We start from the raw sequence: 12,061 nt of genomic DNA on the forward strand, positions 1-12,061 counted from the left end.
TGCCATGTTATCCTTCCTAGCCATTACTTAATATGTTGCCATGTTATCCTTCCTAGCCATTACTTAATATGTTGACATGTTATCCTTCCTAGCCATTACTTAATATGTTGCCATGTTATCCTTCCTAGCCATTACTTAATATGTGCCCTTCCTAGCCATTACTTAATATGTTGACATGTTATCCTTCCTAGCCATTACTTAATTTGTTGCCATGTTATCCTTCCTAGCTATTACTTAATATGTTGCCATGTTATCCTTCCTAGCCATTACTTAATATGTGCCCTTCCTAGCCATTACTTAATATGTTGACATGTTATCCTTCCTAGCCATTACTTAATATGTTGCCATGTTGTCCTTCCTAGCCGTTACTTAATATGTTGCCATGTTGTCCTTCCTAGCCATTACTTAATATGTTGCCATGTTGTCCTTCCAAGCCATTACTTAATATGTTGCCATGTTGTCCTTCCAAGCCATTACTTAATATGTTGCCATGTTGTCCTTCCTAGCCATTACTTAATATGTTGCCATGTTGTCCTTCCAAGCCATTACTTAATATGTTGCCATGTTGTCCTTCCAAGCCATTACTTAATATGTTGCCATGTTGTCCTTCCTAGCCATTACTTAATATGTTGCCATGTTGTCCTTCCAAGCCATTACTTAATATGTTGACATGTTATCCTTCCTAGCCATTACTTAATGTTGACATGTTATCCTTCCTAGCCATTACTTAATATGTTGACCTGTTGTCCTTCCTAGCCATGACTTAATATGTGCCCTTCCTAGCCATTACTTAATATGTTGCCATGTTATCCTTCCTAGCCATTACTTAATGTGTTGCCATGTTATCCTTCCTAGCCATTACTTAATATGTTGCCATGTTGTCCTTCCTAGCCATTACTTAATGTTGACATGTTATCCTTCCTAGCCATTACTTAATATGTTGCCATGTTATCCTTCCTAGCCATTACTTAATGTGTTGCCATGTTATCCTTCCTAGCCATTACTTAATATGTTGCCATGTTGTCCTTCCTAGCCATTACGTAATATGTTGACATGTTGGCCTTCCTAGCCATTACTTAATATGTTGACCTGTTGTCCTTCCTAGCCATTACTTAATATGTGCCCTTCCTAGCCATTACTTAATGTGTTGCCATGTTATCCTTCCTAGCCATTACTTAATATGTTGCCATGTTATCCTTCCTAGCCATTACTTAATATGTTACCATGTTGTCCTTCCTAGCCATTACTTAATATGTTGACATGTTATCCTTCCTAGCCATTACTTAATATGTTACCATGTTATCCTTCCTAGCCATTACTTAATATGTTACCATGTTATCCTTCCTAGCTATTACTTAATATGTTGCCATGTTATCCTTCTTAGCCATTACTTAATATGTTGCCATGTTGTCCTTCCTAGTCATTACTTAATATGTTCCCATGTTATCCTTCCTAGCTATTACTTAATATGTTGACATGGTATCCTTCCTAGCCATTACTTAATGTTGCCATGTTGTCCTTCCTAGCCAGTACTTAATGTTGCCATGTTATCCTTCCTAGCCATTACTTAATATGTTGCCATGTTATCCTTCCTAGCCATTACTTAATGTGTTACCATGTTGTCCTTCCTAGCCATTACTTAATATGTTACCATGTTGTCCTTCCTAGCCATTACTTAATATGTTGTCATATTGTCCTTCCTAGCCATTACTTAATATGTTACCATGTTGTCCTTCCTAGCCATTACTTAATATGTTCCCATGTTATCCTTCCTAGCCATTACTTAATATGTTGACATGTTATCCTTCCTAGCCATTACTTAATGTTGCCATGTTGTCCTTCCTAGCCATTACTTAATGTTGCCATGTTATCCTTCCTAGCCATTACTTAATATGTTGCCATGTTATCCTTCCTAGCCATTACTTAATATGTTGACATGTTGTCCTTCCTAGCCATTACTTAATATGTTGACATGTTGTCCTTCCTAGCCATTACTTAATATGTTGCCATGTTATCCTTCCTAGCCATTACTTAATATGTTGACATGTTGTCCTTCCTAGCCATTACTTAATAGGTTGCCATGTTGTCCTTCCTAGCCATTACTTAATATGTTGACATGCTGTCCTTCCTAGCCATTACTTAATATGTTGACATGTTGTCCTTCCTAGTCAAGTTAGATTGTGTCAGTGTGTCCTTCCTTTGTTTGCTACTGTCCTTCTTTTCCTTTTCATACAGCTTGGCTTTTCTTTCGTTTCTCTTCATCCATTCCTTTATACATTCTCTCCATTCAACAGACCTGAGAGATCTCAAGGTTGATACTGTAGTCAAGGTGGATTTCAAAGGCCTATGGTAACACACACATGCACACACACAAATACAAACACATGCATGTACTCACGCACACACAAAGGTTCCCCCCCATCCATTAGTTCTGCTCCAAGGCGCCACGCAGAGCTCCATTTTAGTCACATCAGTTTAGGTCACTTCCTGTCTGTGGCCTTGATGATGTAACATATCCCAGGGAGAACGAAGATGGTGAATGATGTCACCTTCCTTTGAGAGAAGTGGAGTGTTCTGATTCTCTAGCCCCACTCCCCAGTCCCCACCCTGTCTATGCCTTTGTTGACTGTCCCCTCATGGATTTAAAAGCTTTAGAATAGGTATAAGAGATCATGCTTATAGCATCATACAGATGTAGGATTTTAATTTGATCAACCTGTCGCAGGTTTAAAAAATGCTTATGAAGTTTGGAATTTCCACTTAGAAATTTCAGGGTTGATTTTCACTCATGAAAAATGTATCAACCCCTACAAAAATGTCCATTAATTATAATCCACATAATAATTCACATTTCATGTTGCTGCTGGATTATTTTCCTGCTGTAGCAAACTGGCTGAAATTAAGATCCTACATCTGTATATTGCTGATGCTGATCCAATTCTATCAGATGTTAGAGGGCAAGTCAACAAGGGCAAAGAGAGGAGACATGGATTGGAGATTCAGAAGGGACGGAGAACGTTCCCTAGCTGGGGCTATGTCATCACAGGAGGCTGCTGAGGGAAGGACTGCTCATAATAATGGCTGGAATGAAGTGAATGGAATTTTACCAACCACATGGAAACGATGTGTTTGATACTATTACATTTATTCTGTTTTAGCCATTACTATGAGCCCGTCCTCCCAAAGTAAGGTGCAACCAGCCACCTGTGGTCTGTATACACTGTAGTTCGTCTGTAGTCTCCACAACCACACTTCCTCCCCAATGCACACTAGTCTGGGGATGAGGTTAGACTATGGTTGCATTGCAAATGGCACCCTATTCCCTATATTTTGCACTACTTTTGATGAGGGCTCTGGTCACACACACTACACATACATACACACACACACACACACATACGGTATTGGTTCTGCGTGGGAGGAGATAAACTCTCATGCTGTCCTTGTCCTTGATAGAAACTGACAGGAGCGACAGGAGAACAGCAGTTTATCTATAGAATAACTTCATAAAATGTCATTTTATTGCCTTATAATAGAAACAGTACTGTAATATGATCCTGGACTGGGGATCGTGTTAAGGGAGCACAACATGGAGACTATAGGAGAGTGTTTCTCTCTCAGATCAATCCCAATGGATCGTAATCACGTTAGTTTCCTGCTTCTCTGTCCCCAATGTTGTAAACAGGGCGACCATTTTGGATCTGACTGGCTCCACTCAGCCTGTGAGTGTGGTAATAATAATGTAATATGTCATCAGTGAAGGGTTGGGGAAGCTGGATTTAGAGCATGAAGTGTTTGAAGTTACAGATATGGCAAGAGGTTGTTGGGGTTAGGCACCTTCTTTCAACAGTATATTGCCCCAATGGCCCCAAAACTAAAGGGTTAATTGTGTCTATATACTGTACAATGTACAGTATGTATAACTAACTATACACTAAGAAACAAAGGGTTCTGAAGGGTTCTACCTGGAACCAAAAAGGGTTATCCTATGGGGACAGCTGAAGAACACTTTTGGAACCCCTTTTTCTAAGAGTGTATAACACTAATCTGATATTTTATTTGTGTCCCCTCTTCTCTTTCTCTGTCCCTCTCTCTTGTTCTCCAGAAGGATCTGCCTCTGCCCCGAAAAAGTAGCAGGTGAGTTTGCGTTTTGGGTTCATTGGGTAGTGCCTTGGTGTGTACAGTGGGGCAAAAAAGTATTTAGTCAGCCACCAATTGTGCAAGTTCTCCCACTTAAAAAGATGAGAGAGGCCTGTAATTGTAGTTGTAGTATTTTTTATGAATTTATTTGCAAATTATGGTGGAAAATAAGTATTTGGTCACCTACAAACAAGCAAGATTTCTGGCTCTCACAGACCTGTAACTTCTTCTTTAAGAGGCTCCTCTGTCTTCCACTTGCTACCTGTATTAATGGCACCTGTTTGAACTTGTTATCAGTATAAAAGACACCTGTCCACAACCTCAAACAGTCACACTCCAAACTCCACTATGGCCAAGACCAAAGAGCTGTCAAAGGACACCAGAAACAAAATTGTAGACCTGCACCAGGCTGGGAAGACTGAATCTGCAATAGGTAAGCAGCTTGGTTTGAAGAAATCAACTGTGGGAGCAATTATTAGGAAATGGAAGACATACAAGACCACTGATAATCTCCCTCGATCTGGGGCTCCACGCAAGATCTCACCCCGTGGGGTCAAAATGATCACAAGAACGGTGGGGAAAAATCCCAGAACCACACGGGGGGACCTAGTGAATGACCTGCAGAGAGCTGGGACCAAAGTAACAAAGCCTACCATCAGTAACACACTACGCCGCCAGGGACTCAAATCCTGCAGTGCCAGACGTTTCCCCCTGCTTAAGCCAGTACATGTCCAGGCCCGTCTGAAGTTTGCTAGAGAGCATTTGGATGATCCAGAATAAGATTGGGAGAATGTCATATGGTCAGATGAAACCAAAATATAACTTTTTGGTAAAAACTCAACTCGTCGTGTTTGGAGGACAAAGAATGCTGAGTTGCATCCAAAGAACACCATACCTACTGTGAAGCATGGGGGTGGAAACATCATGCTTTGGGGCTGTTTTTCTGCAAAGGGACCAGGACGACTGATCCGTGTAAAGGAAAGAATGAATGGGGCCATGTATCGTGAGATTTTGAGTGAAAACCTCTTTCCATCAGCAAGGGCATTGAAGATGAAACATGGCTGGGTCTTTCAGCATGACAATGATCCCAAACACACCGCCCGGGCAACGAAGGAGTGGCTTCGTAAGAAGCATTTCAAGGTCCTGGAGTGGCCTAGCCAGTCTCCAGATCTCAACCCCATAGAAAATCTTTGGAGGGAGTTGAAAGTCCGTGTTGCCCAGCAATAGCCCCAAAACATCACTGCTCTAGAGGAGATCTGCATGCCAACAAAGGGTATATAACAAAGTATTGAGATAAACCTTTGTTATTGACCAAATACTTATTTTCCACCATAATTTGCAAATAAATTCATAAAAAATCCTACAATGTGATTTTCTGGATTTTTTTCTTCTCATTTTGTCTGTCATAGTTGAAGTGTACCTATGATGAAAATTACAGGCCTCTCTCATCTTTTTAAGTGGGAGAACTTGCACAATTGGTGGCTGACTAAATACTTTTTTGCCCCACTGTATGTGTACGTGTGTTATGTTTGGGAGAAACATAGAAAAGGAGTACTCTGTAAATGGGAACATATTTTAGCCCCTGTGAACCTCTTTACCCGTGGATTATTTAAGTTGTAAATCTAAACTGACGCTCAGGTGACTCCAAGTTTGGGGTTTATTTGATTTGCCTCCACATGAATGTGCCTGTATGCACAGTCTTCTAACGTCAGTTCACTGGACAGAAATCGGTTTTGCCCCATGAAGCTTTATACCCCACACAACTTTTTGGGGGGGGTTTCTTGTAAACCCGACACACTGACAATCTCATGCACAGTTGAGCTCTGAAATAGCAGCACTATAGGAAGTCTCTTCACACCTCACATGTTTCTGGAGAGAGGGGTTAGAAGTTGTCAGCATGTGAGAAATGGGGGCTTTGAAAGGATGCAGACTCTCTCTCATACACATACACACACACTCGGGATCAGAGTGACGTGTAGCTTGGCATTCTGAGAGCTTGTGTGTGTTGCTGTCCATGGTGCTGAAGTGTTCCCTCACTCCGGGCTTTCTTCCTTTCTCTCAATCGTTCTCTCTCTGGTGCTGAAGCGTTCCCTCACTCCGGGCATTCCTCCTTTCTCTCAATCGTTCTCTCTCTGGTGCTGAAGCGATCCCTCACTCCGGGCTTTCCTCCTTTCTCTCAATCGTTCTCTCTCTGGTGCTGAAGTGTTCCCTCACTCCGGGCATTCCTCCTTTCTCTCAATCGTTCTCTCTCTGGTGCTGAAGCGTTCCCTCACTCCGGGCTTTCCTCCTTTCTCTCAATCGTTCTCTCTCTGGTGCTGAAGCGTTCCCTCACTCCGGGCTTTCCTCCTTTCTCTCAATCGTTCTCTCTCTGGTGCTGAAGCGTTCCCTCACTCCGGGCTTTCCTCCTTTCTCTCAATCGTTCTCTCTCTGGTGCTGAAGCGTTCCCTCACTCCGGGCTTTCCTCCTTTCTCTCAATCGTTCTCTCTCTGGTGCTGAAGTGTTCCCTCACTCTGGGCTTTCCTCCTTTCTCTCAATCGTTCTCTCTCTGGTGCTGCTCCGGGCTTTCCTCCTTTCTCTCAATCGTTCTCTCTCTGGTGCTGAAGTGTTCCCTCACTCCGGGCTTTCCTCCTTTCTCTCAATCGTTCTCTCTCTGGTGCTGAAGCGTTCCCTCACTCCGGGCTTTCCTCCTTTCTCTCAATCGTTCTCTCTCTGGTGCTGCTCCGGGCTTTCCTCCTTTCTCTCAATCGTTCTCTCTCTGGTGCTGAAGTGTTCCCTCACTCCGGGCTTTCCTCCTTTCTCTCAATCGTTCTCTCTCTGGTGCTGAAGTGTTCCCTCACTCCGGGCTTTCCTCCTTTCTCTCAATCGTTCTCTCTCTGGTGCTGAAGCGTTCCCTCACTCCGGGCATTCCTCCTTTCTCTCAATCGTTCTCTCTCTGGTGCTGAAGCGTTCCCTCACTTACATCGTTCTTCTGACTCATCTCTCTCGCTCTCCCTGTCTGTGGCTTTCCCTTCCCTCAGTGTGTGTCTCTTTCACTAATTGAAGTGAGGAGGAAAAAGCTTGTATATCAGTAGTACACCTGCACACGGTTACTAAACAGTCATTAAGTACTGTATTCAAAACAGAACTGAATTAAGATTTGAGTGATAGAAAGTCCTCTATTAGCTGAGTCAGTATGACTAAACTGTTTTATTTTGCACCATACTACTATATCTAAACTAGGCTAAGGTAGGTTTTAAAGAGGGCTATGCGGTATACCGTATTTTACGATATACCGGTATTGATACATGGACCGGTTTGGGTTTTTACTTTACCTTCTATAACGGTATTTGAATGTTTGGTTTGTTAAATGTGATATGCCGTGTTTAACGTACATTTTTATAGTTTACTTCGCTACTTGAGTCATCTCTCTCCGCTCTCTCTCTCTCCATGCCGTTTTCCACACAGACCTAGCCCCTCCCCCTGTCACTCAAGGAGTGCATTTGTTGTTCCTCGACCACGAGACACTTGTGTTCAGGCTGCAGGGTCAATGCAGCACATGCAACAATGTTGATGACAACAATGCTGTTTTCACTTTGCTTCTTAATATAAACCCAGTAGCGTTCTATAATTACACCATTAGTTTGTGTTGCTTACATCTGCAAACATTTAGTTTGTCTTTTCTTAGCAAGTTGGGCCGCAAGGCACTACAGACGGTAGTGCGAACGGCCCAGTACATCACTGGGGCCAAGCTTCCTGCCATCCAGGACCTCTATACCAGGCGTTGTCAGTGGAAGGCCCTAAAAATTGTCAAAGACTCCAGCCACCCTAGTCATAGACTGTTCTCTCTGCTACCGCACGGCAAGCGGTACCCGGAGCACCAAGTCTAGGTCCAAGAGGCTTCTAAACAGCTTCTACCCCCAAGCCATAAGACTCCTGAACATCTAGTCAAATGGCTACAATTTAAAGGCAATGCTACCAAATACTAATTGGGTGTATGTAGACTTCTGACCGACTGGGAATGTGATGAAAGAAATAAAAACTGAAATAAATCATTCTCTCTACTATCATTCTGACATTTCACATTCTTAAAATAAAGTGGTGATCCTAACTGACCTAAGACAGGGAATTTTTACTAGGATTAAATGTCAGGAATTGTGAAAAACTGAGTTTGAATTTATTTGGCTAAGGTGTATGTAAACTTCCGACTTCAACTGTATTCAATCTATAGAATTAGAATAATCATTCTATTTCCATGATTCCAACAGTTCACCCAAGTGTTTTGCTCTGAATCATAAGTAAAATCGCTATTGCAACATTTGGTTCAAAATCAGGTTTAGATTGTTTGCCCATATCGTGCAGCCCTACATGGCAGTGTGGAAATGATCTCAAATGAGTGCAGGAAATGCAAAAACGTATGAAAATGCAAAACAATATTTGGGGTTGAAGTTGAATTGAACAGTATAAAACAATTAGAATGGAGAAAGACCCATTGTGATCACTTAGAATGTATGTGTTGCCACCCTGAGGTCATGCACTACTTATAAAGAAAATTTAGAAATGTAATCATTTAAAATCATAAATACTGTCAAATATTGTCATACCGTCAATTAAAAAAAATATGGTGATATGATATTTTGCCCATATCGCCCAGCATTAGTTTTAAATATCCTCACCTTTTATAGGAGTAGATAGTGAGTTCCCTCCTCTATACCTGTAGAGATGGATTTAGAGTAGTGTTTCTGGTAAATGCTAAAATACCTTTTCTCTGGATTTGAATCTGTGGCTACTGGTTATTATGCCACTGTGGCATGTAGGCATGTAGGCATGTATGTTAGCCACATAGATTTATCTCAATACATCACATTTACTGTAAAATCCCATTGTGTAACGGGTGTCGTCTTCCTCTTCCTCGGACGAGGAGAGGAGAGAAGGATCGGTAGACCAATGCGCAGCGAGGTGTGATGACATAATGATTTATTGAAAAGACAGACGAACACTGACACGAACTATACTTAGAAATACAAAATAACAAACGGACAACGTAGACGAAACCTGAACATGGAACTTACATAAAAGACACGAAGAACTCACGAGCAGGAAACAGACTACATAAACGAAATAACACGCCGAAACAATCCCGTGTGGTGCGCAGACACAAACACAGGAGACAATCACCCACAAACAAACAGTGTGAACAGCCAGCCTATATATGGTTCCCAATCAGAGGAAAACGTAAACCACCTGTCTCTGATTGAGAACCATATAAGGCTGATTAACAGTGATCTAAACACAAAACATACAATGCCCACCCCAACTCACGCCCTGACCAACTAAACATATACAAAAATAACATAAAATAGGTCAGGAACGTGACATAACCCCCCCCTCAAGGTGCGTACTCCGAACGCACCACCAAAAGTCTAGGGGAGGGTCTGGGTGGGCATCTGACCACGGTGGTGGCTTAGGCTCCGGGCGTGGTTCCCACCCCACCATAATCAATCCCCGCTTCTGTAGCCTCCCCACAATGACCACCCTCCAAATAACCCCACCTAAATTAAGGGGCATCACCAGGATAAGGAGCAGCACCGGAATGAGGGGCAACACCGGAATGAGGGGCAACACCAGAATGAGGGGCAACACCAGAATGAGGGGCAACACCAGAATGACTGGCGGATCCTGGCTGGCTGGCTCTGGACGCTCTTGGCTGGTTGACGGCTCTGGACGGTCATGGCTGGCTGACGGCTCTGGACGGTCATGGCTCGCTGACGGCTCTGGACGGTCATGGCTCGCTGACGGCTCTGGACGGTCATGGCTCGCTGACGGCTCTGGACGGTCATGGCTCGCTGACGGCTCTGGACGGTCATGGCTCGCTGACGGCTCTGGACGGTCATGGCTCGCTGACGGCTCTGGACGGTCATGGCTCGCTGACGGCTCTGGACGGTCATGGCTCGCTGACGGCTCTGGACGGTCATGGCTCGCTGACGGCTCTGGACGGTCATGGCTGGCTGAAGGCTCTGGCTGATCCGGTCTGGCGGAAGGCTCTGGCTGATCCGGTCTGGCGGAAGGCTCTGGCTGATCCGGTCTGGCGGAAGGCTCTGGCTGATCCGGTCTGGCGGAAGGCTCTGGCTGATCCGGTCTGGCGGAAGGCTCTGGCTGATCCGGTCTGGCGGAAGGCTCTGGCTGATCCGGTCTGGCGGAAGGCTCTGGCTGATCCGGTCTGGCGGACGGCTCTAGCGGCTCCTGTCTGGCGGACGGCTCTGTAGGCTCATGGCAGACGGGCGGCTTTGCAGGCTCATGGCAGACGGGCGGCTTTGCAGGCTCATGGCAGACGGACAGTTCAGACGGCGTATGGCAGACGGGCAGTTCAGGTGCCGCTGGGCAGACGGGCAGTTCAGGCGCCGCTGGGCAGACGGGCAGTTCAGGCGCCGCTGGGCAGACGGGCAGTTCAGGCGCCGCTGGGCAGACGGGCAGTTCAGGCGCCGCTGGGCAGACGGGCAGTTCAGGCGCCGCTGGGCAGACGGCAGACTCTGGCCGGCTGAGACGCACTATAGGCCTGGTGCGTGGTACCGGAACTGGAGGTACCGGGCTAAGGACACGCACCTCAGGGCGAGTGCGGGGAACAACAACAGGGCACACTGGACTCTCGTGGCGCACTCTAGGCCTGGTGCGTGGTACCGGAACTGGAGGTACCGGGCTGAGGGCACGCACCTCAGGGCGAGTGCGGGGAGAAGGAACAGTGCGTACAGGGCTCTGGAGACGCACAGGAGGCTTGGTGCGTGGTGCCGGAACTGGAGGCACTGGGCTGGAGACACGCACCATAGGGAGAGTGCGTGGAGAAGGAACAGGGCTCTGGAAACGCACTGGAAGCCTAGTGCGTGGAGTAGGCACTGGTGGTACTGGGCTGGGGCGGGGAGGTAGCGCCGGAAATACCGGACCGTGCAGGCGTACTGGCTCTCTTGAGCACTGAGCCTGCCCAACCTTACCTGGTTGAATGGTCCCCGTCGCCCTGCCAGTGCGGCGAGGTGGAATAGCCCGCACTGGGTTATGCAGGCGAACCGGGGACACCATGCGTAAGGCTGGTGCCATGTAAGCCGGCCCGAGGAGACGCACTGGAGACCAGACGCGTTGAGCCGGCCTCATGACACCTGGCTCACTGCCCAATCTAGCCCTACCAGTGCGGGGAGGTGGAATAACCCGCACCGGGCTATGAACACGTACAGGAGACACCGTGCGCTCTACTGCGTAACACGGTGTCCGCCCGTACTCTCGCTCTCCACGGTAAGCCTGGGAAGTGGGCGCAGGTCTCCTACCTGCCCTTGGCCCACTACCTCTTAGCCCCCCCCAAGAAATTTTTGGGAAGTACTCACGGGCTTTTCAGGCTTCCAGCCACGTCTCCTTGCTGCCTCCTCATACCACCGCTGTTGGGCTCTCGCTGCCTCCATCTCCTCACGAGCGCGGCGATATTCCCCAATGTGCGCCCAGTGTCCTTTTCCTTCCAAGATCTGTTCCCAAGTCCACGAGTCCTGATTGCTCTGTTGAGCTCTCCCCCGCCGCTTGGTCCTAGGTTGGTGGGTGATTCTGTAACGGGTGTCGTCTTCCTCTTCCTCGGACGAGGAGAGGAGAGAAGGATCGGTAGACCAATGCGCAGCGAGGTGTGATGACATAATGATTTATTGAAAAGACAGACGAACACTGACACGAACTATACTTAGAAATACAAAATAACAAACGGACAACGTAGACGAAACCTGAACATGGAACTTACATAAAAGACACGAAGAACTCACGAGCAGGAAACAGACTACATAAACGAAATAACACGCCGAAACAATCCCGTGTGGTGCGCAGACACAAACACAGGAGACAATCACCCACAAACAAACAGTGTGAACAGCCAGCCTATATATGGTTCCCAATCAGAGGAAAACGTAAACCACCTGTC

General features: G+C 46.0%; 1 protein-coding gene across 2 annotated transcripts in view; it reads left to right on the plus strand.

Annotated features, from left to right (window-relative positions):
• Nucleotides 1–12,061, plus strand: part of LOC129842647 (microtubule-associated serine/threonine-protein kinase 1-like) — a 96,430-nt gene that overhangs the window by 9,480 nt on the left and 74,889 nt on the right. The window contains exon 2 of one of the 2 annotated variants that reach the window (XM_055911271.1): nt 4,106–4,137. In XM_055911271.1, the coding sequence (XP_055767246.1) occupies nt 4,106–4,137 (32 nt within the window). The remainder of the gene's footprint in view (nt 1–4,105; nt 4,138–12,061) is intronic. The other variant, XM_055911272.1, reaches the window with a different exon arrangement.

This window comes from Salvelinus fontinalis, unplaced genomic scaffold (assembly GCF_029448725.1).
Source record: "Salvelinus fontinalis isolate EN_2023a unplaced genomic scaffold, ASM2944872v1 scaffold_0059, whole genome shotgun sequence".
NCBI classification, from domain to species: Eukaryota; Metazoa; Chordata; class Actinopteri; order Salmoniformes; family Salmonidae; genus Salvelinus; species Salvelinus fontinalis.